General features: G+C 45.9%; 1 protein-coding gene across 1 annotated transcript; it reads right to left on the reverse strand.

The window, feature by feature from the left end:
* Window positions 1-2,444: 2,444 nt before the first annotated feature.
* LOC123152263 (probable glucomannan 4-beta-mannosyltransferase 9) lies at window positions 2,445-8,318 on the reverse strand. Its single transcript, XM_044571851.1, has 9 exons — window positions 7,765-8,318; window positions 7,565-7,663; window positions 6,913-7,165; window positions 5,799-5,909; window positions 5,124-5,260; window positions 4,870-4,983; window positions 4,581-4,780; window positions 4,268-4,462; window positions 2,445-4,195 (listed from the first exon to the last, which is right to left on the reverse strand). Exons 1-9 carry the CDS (start codon window positions 8,050-8,052, stop codon window positions 4,036-4,038), a joined length of 1,557 nt encoding a protein of 518 aa, XP_044427786.1. The 5' UTR covers window positions 8,053-8,318; the 3' UTR covers window positions 2,445-4,035.
* Between the last annotated feature and the right edge of the window lie 1,383 nt (window positions 8,319-9,701).

The following is a 9,701-nucleotide window of genomic DNA, read 5'->3' on the forward strand; positions in this document are numbered from 1 at the left end:
CAGATATTCCATCCTCTAATGATATTGCTTATCTCCTTTACATATATGTAACTGAGGGAAAATATGACTTTGTAAGGATGTCATTTTACTGTATCTTGCTGAGAAGTTTTGTCAAAAGTAGCACGGTGGTCAACAAAAAAAAGTTAGAACATCTTATATTTGTGAATGTTGGGAGTATTTAGTGAGCTGTGTCGCTGCACTTGGTCACAACAGCACTCCGGATTCATAGCAGCCGGATCCCCTTCTCCTTTCTCAAGCAGACGTAGTGACCGAGCAATTTCTACATTTTATTTTATGATGGTAGCACAGGCCCAATAGGCCAGTAGGCCCAATTGAATGTAAGACGCTCAAAAAAGCCACCGGAGCAGCGGCCCGAAAAGTTCATCGCAACCTGACGCGCGAGTTAGCCTACACACGAGATTTAGGTGGGCCTAACAACAAATCTGACGGCCGAAAATGATTAAAAGTGGCGATCCAACGATTAGAAATGTTGATGGCCTAAAAGGGCTGGGAGGGTGCTCAGTTTTAATGTATCTAAATTTGGCTTCATTTTCCTTCCATGGTCACCTTTTGGTACATTGGTTGTCATAAATGCTGGGTTGTAGATTTATGATCCAATATATGAGATGCTACCAAAATCTTGGTAGACATGAAACCAAGAGAATGACCAATATCATCTTAAAAAAAAGAGTGGCCAACATGACATGAAAATTATAGAAGATGACAGTTACCAAAAATGATAAATATTTGGTTCGCCTACATGATGGTTCATAAGCAGGGACGGATGCAAGGGGGATGAGGGGGGGCGAGACCCCCACTGACGATCGTGTCGCCGCTTAATATCGATCGGTTGTTTGCTAGTTTTTCTCGCTATATAACTGCAAGTGGCTTGCTTCGCCCCCCCCCCCCCCCCATTCCTTTCTTAACCAGGGCCCGTGTACTATTCTCTCTTTCTTTCTTTCTTTTTTTGAAAAAAGGGCCCGTGTACTGTTTACAACGAAAATTGCACGTAAAAGGCCCAAATCCCAGAAAAAGTAAAAAAGGGAAGTAGCCCACCATGAAAGCAAAGGGGCCAGGCTAGGAAGCAGTACGCACGTATTTGCAGTTTAGATCTCCCCTTTAATCACTTCGTTTCCAACCCGCTCCTGCGATCGAGCCTGCCGCCGTCCGCCCGCTAGATCGTATGTCAGCCGCCTGCTTCAAGAAAGGAAGGGGATATGCAAGCGCGCCGTGTGATCCGCCGCGCGTTCTGTCCGGCCGGCCGCACGGATGAGCGATCAAACGATGAAAAGGTTAGTTTATATTTAGCATTGGATTGGATTAGTTTGTGCATTGTAAACAGTATAAGTATAATTGTATAACAACAGACATCAACAACTAGCAGTTAGAAATTATCGATCTTTGATATGTAAAGCAACAGACATCAAGAACTAGCAGTTAGAAAGACCTTTTGTTCTTATTGGAAAACAACGGAGACATATATAGACTATCTTAGGGGCCTCTTTGGATCAAAGCCCCAAAGAACCCGACCAAATATTTGACGTTGATGAGATTGAAGGCTTCTGTTTGGTTGAGATTAAATTATTTGGCCCGCCCGAACCCCATCATCTCTTCCCTTTTATTGCGGAGACAGAAGTTTTACGAAACATTGGCAGCCATTTCCTCCACCAAAATTTCAGCGTGCGGTTGGTTGACAGGGTGACTACAGAAAAAAAAACGGATCCAACATCTTCCAATATTTACTATGTTATGTGACTATATATCCTATGATTTGATGCTTCCAGTTCTTGCCCCCTCCTATCTTGATTTTCTGGCTCCGTCCCTGTTTAGAAGTTCTTTCACTGAAAATAAAAATTATTTCTTTCAGATCTATATATTTGTAAAAGTTACTATCAATATATTGAAAAAATAGATGAACGTAACAACGTGCGCTAATCATGATCTAGTTGGCTTATATAGCTCAGCACACAGGAGCACAGCCCACACGCCGCATGCATCTAACCACGGACGCGCACACTAACTAATCGACCTGGCATGCACTAACCACTAGCCATATGCACGCAACGCCGTGCCTCCACTCTCGCTAGCCCACCCGACAAGCACGCCCTGGCCGACTCGCATGACGCGCTCATACGTGTCTGCTGCGTCTGGACTCCCAACACATCGTCAACGGCTGCAACCCTACACGGTGGACTCAGGGTGCACACACACCATCGCGGCACACACACACACTGCACCCGCCCTGGACTCGATCTGGGCGCGCTCACGCCGGTCGTCACCACCACGGGCCAACACTCACCCCTCTAAGCCATGACATCGCCGCCCATCCTGACGTACAAGACGCCGGCTTGTCGTTGACTATTGTAGGGAATGCTCCTTCCTCGTCTTTGGTGCGCTTCATGCTCACCGTCGCCGGGTTTGACGCTGCTGCTCCCATCGTCGTCATTGCCACGAATGCGGACTCGACTTGGTGCGTGGACACCGGTCGCCGTGATTGCTTCTTCCTCTTCAGCGACATACGTCGAGCTCCTTCTCCGCCGGCGACACATGTCTGGTGTCCCTCGGCGACAAACGCCGCGCTCCTTTTCCACCAGCGACACACGCCTGGCGTTTGGCGATATACGCCGTCGATGCCGTCACGCTCATACATGAGCCTTTTCGGACGCCGCTTCATGGCATCGCACCTCGCCGCTGTGGTCTCCGCCGCCGCGCAGCACCTCCATGCCGCCACGCCATGCCGCACATCCGTCGCCGCGGGTGTTTGTTGCCCGGCAAAATTTGTCTTCTTGTGTTCTTGCGATTTGTTCATCGATCCTTGGTTGCAACAACAGAAAAGTGTGCCTGCGCATCTACACAAATCGATCATCTAATCAAAGAGGAATCATCGTCCTCGGTGGCCATACGCACCTCGTTGTCTGGACGGGCACGGGGCTTGAAGGCCGGGGAAGTAGCGGAGGACGAAGCCGAGGCTGCTCAAACCTAAAACTACTACCAGATTCAAAAAAAAATTAAAGTGCACATGATTTAAAATATACATGTATTCATAAACAACAAGCATCCCTCAATTTTTTTATACAAAGGGGTTAAAATTGCCGCAGTCGCTATCGCCATTGCATTATCTAGTGATGCTCAAAGCTACGCGAGACCTCTTTTTTCATCTTTTCGCCTAATCAGTGTTATTCGTCCTTATTGCTACCACAACAACTGGGGTAAAAGACACAAACGATGTGCACACATCTAACATTACAAATTAGTGATAGATTAGAATTGAAATGATAAAATATCTACTTGGTACTCCAAATCTACATGCTACTTGTCCTTGAAATTTATACCACTACATGTACTCGTCCACAAGGCTCGGTAATATAATCCAACAAATTTCACTGTATTCATCTCATTATCAAACAGATGGGAGTGCCAAAAATACGCGTGGTGCTCACACCCTGGCACTCGTTCACCCCACATATGTGCGCCCGGCGCTGCTCCCTCCTATGTCTGGTGAACTCGACGAAAGATAGAGCAGTTGGTCTCCAGCAAACAATGCATGTATTCTAGTAGGTCTGTTTGAAATACAGTTGCCTTAAAAGGGAAATTTTCCAAACGCATTTGTTTGCTGAACTTAATTAACATGCACAAGGGGTAAAGGATAAAAGAGATAAGTGAAGATGTGTGACAAAGGTGAGGAGGCACCAGGCAGTTTACTTATAACAATGAAAAGGAGGAACTTTTTCTTGCATCTTTGTTTAGACAAATGGTGAAACTTAAAAACAAAATACTATCTTTCTAATACAGTGACATAGAGACCTAAAACAGTCTGCTTGATCGTTACCGATCTTATGCGTGTCATAGCACATTCCTAGTAGCTAAAACACACCCATATACCTATGTGTTGTGTTGCAGTACTCCTACAATGTTGCATTCTTTTTCAGAGAATATTGCACTCAAGAGAAGGTTTCTTGATCTTATCTTTCAAATGGATTATATACCACGAAACTTGAAAGCATCGATGACATGGTGAACTCGAGACAGATACAATCACTGTGCAACAAATGTCCCGACATAGCCCACACCGACGATGAAGAATGCAATGGATTGCATAAAGAGAAAGATGAAGTAACGATTGTTCCCAAATGATATGTCGTAGCACCCGCAAAGGAAGAGGTAGGCTGCAACACCAAGCTCCCAAAGATGCAACCTGATTACGTATTATAGTTTAGATAGTAGAATCAAGAAATGCACATGAATTAAGGAAATTATCATTGTGTACCTTTCTCCTATCCTCATCCTCAGTTTTTTCAAAGCTTTACTTGGCATTTTAGCCTTCAGAGTGTCACCAAGCTTTTCCGTTACCACCCATTCATTCACCGTCCCTGCTTCCAATAGACCGATGAAGGTGGCCTTTGCTCTATGTAATGACATGACATTCTCAAATAGTACCCAAAAGACAACTAAGTGAACAGACCTGCACCATTTGTTCATGATTTCTCATGTTAATATGCATGTCTCTCTATCCCGGAAGTGAGCAAGTGTATGTTCATCAACTTTTAAACAAATTGCATAGATGTTTAGATGATTGGCACCTTGGAGTCCCAACAGCATTGAGAAGGGTGATAATAGTTGGAATATATACGCAACCCCACTTTGGTACCTCAACCTCGGGAACTAAGACCGTGGCCGGGATAACAAGGCAGTAGAACACGAAGGTCACAATGTGCGCAACAACCTTGCGCACCAAGAAGAAACTGTAGACGACATGGATTTTCTTCCAAAGAGTCACTTTCTGCATCAAGATCAATATATAGCTGGTTAGTAAGTAGATTCTACATGTACTATTTTTTTTCTTCCAAAATATAGCTTGGCGCAAGTGACCTTATTTCTGATGATCTCCATCACCATTTTCCTGAACAGATTTGCGGGCCCGCACGACCATCTATGTTGCTGGTACCGAAATGCTTTGAACGTACTTGGGAGCTCATTTTTTACCTGGAAACCACGATTATAAGTTCAGCACATGGTTCCTTCTACATTTATTTGGACCTTCATAGCAATTCACATATACATTAAGCAGTCGAGTGATGCTCTAATGTTTTGCATAAACTTGTAGGTTAATGGTGCATATTTACCTTGAGATCACCAAGATACACAAACTTCCATCCCTTGAGACTGGCTCGGACTGCCAGGTCCATGTCTTCAACTGTGGTTCGGTCCTTCCAACCACCTGCCTCGTTCAGAGCAGATATGCGCCACACACCAGCAGTTCCTGTTCAATTATTTTCCTGATCATAACTCAAGCAAAATATTTCTAGTGGTAACTCTGATCTGGTTGCAATTTTGTTATCCTAATCGACCTTCTGGCTTTTTCCCCATCTTTTTCCGATTTAGAACTGCTCAACATCAAAGTCGTTTGTGCAACTGTAACTCTGATGGGTTCTGACTGTGCGTGTACTAGTGCACTATCCTTGTGCCCCTTGTTTCACAGTATGATTTTTCTGAAAGAGCTATCCGTTCTACATTGGACATAGAAAGCAAAAGGTAAGAATGATAAAAATTCCTATAATTTTGTGACAATGTGATTTGGTGCCATGCTATTTGTTTCTGCAAAGTCTAGGAAGCAGATTGACCTACTATTAACTGGAAACAGGGGAAGGAAGGGACATAGAGATACTTCTATAGAAGAAAAGGAGACGGAATAAGGGAAATGATAAAAGGAAACACTCTATTCAAAAAATTCATATATATTAAAAAAATAGAAACACAAAGAATACCCCACAAGAGAAAAAAGTGGAGATCAGGTTTACCATTGAATCCAAAGAAGGCATAAGTCGAGGAGCCCACTTCTTGCTCCACCCTAAAGTGATAGTCCAAGGACATCTCCTGCATCCTTGTCATCAAGCATTCATCTGCATTCACTGTTCCCACAGAAGCAGCGGCAACAACAAGAGAAATGTATTGGAATGCAGAAGAGTTTTGATACCTCCTTCCCAAATTAGGTGTCTTATATCAGTTTTGCTAAAGCACATCTAGATGTGCCATAAGTATTGCACATCTAAGTCATATGTCATTGATCTTACATTGAGATTCGTGTGAATATTTTTTTCTCTTTTTTTTTTCTCTTTATGCTTGATTCACTCACTTAGATGTGCAATAACTAAAGCACATCTAGATGTGCCCTAGACACACCCGTCTTATATTTGTCTAGGACGTGGATTTTCAGAACATCTGCACCCGGGCCCTGCTATCCTAGCTGTCAAATATTGCTTTAAGATCTGTGCAACACAACTAACTTTCTATCTGAAATTTTCTCTTTTTTGTTTCTCTCGCATAAAACATGTTTTGAAGTTCAAACCTTTGCAGCGTGGCAAAGCTTTCTATCTAGAATCTAGGATAAATCTTTCAGATTTTTTGGTCAAACAAACATTTTTTGTATATTTATGTTTGACCAAAAAATCTGAAAGATTTATCCTAGATTCTAGATAGAAAGCTTTGCCACGCTGCAAAGGTTTGAACTTCAAAACATGTTTTATGCGAGAGAAACAAAAAAGAGAAATGTGTTTGCACGAATCGCGAAGCGCAGAATGGATGGCTAGATAGTGAGGGCCTGGGTGCAGGTGTTCTATTATATATTTTCGTATTTGTCTAGATACCGGATGTATCATGTATTTAACACATTTTGATTTTTGAGACTAAGGATATATATAACAAAGACAAGTAATTGAGGGAGTACTATCTAGCAAAAGCATCATATCATCAATATGTCATTGCTAAAGCACACTGTCCAGTAGCCCAGCCAACGATACTGACATATGTTTCCTTTTAAAGGAAGTGGCACTTATGCGTAAGCAATTCAGAAATCTATAGTTAAAATAAAAAGCAGTGCAAATAATTGCTGATTGTGCAAATAAGTGTACGTACCGAATTTCCAGCGAGCCTGGACGAGGGCGATGTCGGGGTTGTGGACAAGGAAGGGGACGGCGCGCCACAGGAAGTCGGGCTCCGGCTGGAAGTCGGCGTCGAAGATGGCCACCAAGTCACAGTCCTTGACGTAGCCATGCTTCATGCCTTCCTTGAGCGCGCCGGCCTTGTACCCGCGCCTGTTGTCCCGGATCTCGTACTTGATGTTCACGCCCTTCCTCGCCCAGCGCCGGCACTCCACCTGCACCAGCTCCTGCACACTCACATGAATAAATCAGAGTTCCATCGCGCACATAGAGTGTAATTGTGCCACGCCACTGCCCGAGGACATGCAAGCAAAGATGCCAACCAAGTTCAAAGCTCCAAGGCGCCCCTCTCTAATAATATGCCAAACCCTGCCATGGTAATACTCTAATGACACGCTCACCGGGTTGGAAGCAAGCAGCTTAGTAGAAGTATTATTAAATCCCAAATGATATATTTCCTCAAAAAAATGCGGGGGATATTTCCTCAAGTAGATTGCTTGTCTACGGCAAAATAGGCAGGAAAACTGTTCGCGACTTTGCATACGACGTGATCGTGTTCGTGCCCCCTATTCCCCGTGAATAAGCTTTGCATTATCTATCTATATGCTCAGCCTCAGTGATTTTACCTTGATGACGGGATCTGTGGAGTCGTCGAGCACCTGGACGACGATCCGATCGGACGGCCAGGAGAGCCCGCACGCGGCACCGATCGACAACTGGTACACCTGCAAGTTCAGTTTTTATTACAGAGGACACCATAGCAGACGAGGCTGGCAAGGGTGAGCCGTCTACGCAATGCACCGCCGTGCGGGTGGACAGTGCTCACCTCGCGCTCGTTGTACATGGGGATCTGGACGAGGACCATGGGGTAGGCGGCGCTGCCGAGCTCGGGGTCGTCTTCGCCCACGGGCTCCCACTTCCACTGCCGCTCGGGGCGGCGGCCGAGCAGCCGCACCGCGAGCACGACCACGGCCATGTACACCTTCTCCGCGAACAGCATCGCGGACATGGCGAGGCAGAGCAGCACGGACGCGCGCAGCAGCGGCACGATCACCGGGCCGCGGACCTGCTCCCACGCCGCCGCGATCTGCCACACCCCTGGTAGCGTACTCATCTCGGCACCGGGCAGCAGCGCCCGGCCAGAGTTAGTTAGACTTGGCACACTCGCGCGCGTCGCTTTGCTGCGTACGCTAGCTCTGCCTCGATCTTACATAGAGATTACAGAGCGAAGTGAAGCTTGCATAGTTAATGGCGGGCGCTCGTTCGTGGAGCTCGAGCAATGCGGGTGCCGGTGTACGGTGGTGGGAGGTTGGCGGGGGCGTACAAGGAGGGAGGGAGGGAGAGGAGCGCGAGGGAGGACGCGGCGGCCGCGGGGACGGGGACGGTGCTCTGCTGTAACTGCGCTAGAGGCGGATTTTAACGGCGGGACAACGGATCCGTCATTGGAGATTTGGAGGGAGGCAGCGGGCCCAGCGAAGGTGCAGGGGGCCGCAGGTCAGCGTTAGTGCTGTAACCAATTTTTTAGGGTTCCCTAAAAAAAAATTAGGGTTGCTGCTGTGAAGCATATCGTTTTTGTTTCGGTGGGATATTTTAAAGAAAAGGATCACCAGTTTGAACAGAAAAACAAATTCGTACGAGTTTCTTTTCTTTATGGCAATGAACCCTAGCTTATATTTTTAAAAATACTTTATCAAAAACGCTCAGCCTCATTCGGCTGAAGGGACGCGCGTGTCGGCCGACCCCACAACCATTCGATCAGTCTTTAATCATGCAGCACGGAGCGCCCTCCTGACTACGGACATATACTTTTGCAGCATGGATTATATCACAAACAGTCAAGTATAATGTAACACGGGGTATATCGCAAATCCATCAAATGTTTTTTTAGCATAACCATGTGTTGGGCGGGTCTATGAACTCTCACCTTATCCTTTTCATTCCATCACAAGCCACTTCCCTCTTCCTCTCATTTCTTTCTCTGGTCCCTTTCCTTCTCTCTCTCTCTCTCTCTCTCTCTCTCTCTCTCTCTCTCTCTCTCTCTCTCTCTCTCTCTCTCTCTCTCTCTCTCTCTCTCGACCGGCCGCTACCGCGCCGGCTGGCTAGATCTAGCTGGTGCCTGTCGTGTTCCTATAGCGAAGCACCGGCTGGTGCAGAGCACGACACCACTTCCGCTCCCTGCTGTAGGGGAGCATATCGTCACACTATTGCAGGCAAAGCAGCGACTGCTCGCAACTCGAGTGATGTTCTGTGTGGCGACTACAACGACGACGACTATCATGTCTCGTGCATTGTAGAGGACGTCATGTTTCTGAAACATATAGGATGTCGCGGAGGACTTCATCCAATGACTACTGTTGCAGAAGGGGTTGTGTTGTGATGAGGTTTGCAACATGGGTCATATTGCAATGAAGGTTGGACACAGAAGAGGAGTAATTGCACGGTCGACATCACACACATCAGATGGCTCGCAACCCAGCCAATTCCAGCCGACGTGTACTTTATATGTGAGACTTTTTGGTCACATTTGGGTTTAATATGTGCAAGCAACGTTTGAACAAACATAAAAGAATATATCCTCTTCTCTCACAACAGTGAATCTTTGTCAAATAAACCCTCTATCCAACACTATTCAAAAAACTTCCAACCACGTCCTCCTACCTCGCCCATTTGCGAAGATCATCTACATTTTGCTCCGTGTCGAGCTCCAGTCGGCCCAAACGTGTTCCTTCACGAGGGCATAAAATCGATTTCTTTCTGTAGGGA

Source organism: Triticum aestivum, chromosome 7A (genome assembly GCF_018294505.1).
Source record: "Triticum aestivum cultivar Chinese Spring chromosome 7A, IWGSC CS RefSeq v2.1, whole genome shotgun sequence".
In the NCBI taxonomy this organism is placed as follows: Eukaryota; Viridiplantae; Streptophyta; class Magnoliopsida; order Poales; family Poaceae; genus Triticum; species Triticum aestivum.

What these genes read in the sequence shown, in the direction of transcription:
- LOC123152263 (XM_044571851.1), bottom strand. Translation starts at nt 8,052, where the DNA reads ATGAGTACGCTACCAGGGGTGTGGCAGATCGCGGCGGCGTGGGAGCAG. An exon ending in TGCCTTCTTTGGATTCAATG is followed by an intron (nt 5,261 to 5,798) that starts GTAAACCTGATC and finishes ATAATTGAACAG; the next exon opens with GAACTGCTGGTGTGTGGCGC. An exon ending in TGTATCTTGGTGATCTCAAG is followed by an intron (nt 4,984 to 5,123) that starts GTAAATATGCAC and finishes CGTGGTTTCCAG; the next exon opens with GTAAAAAATGAGCTCCCAAG.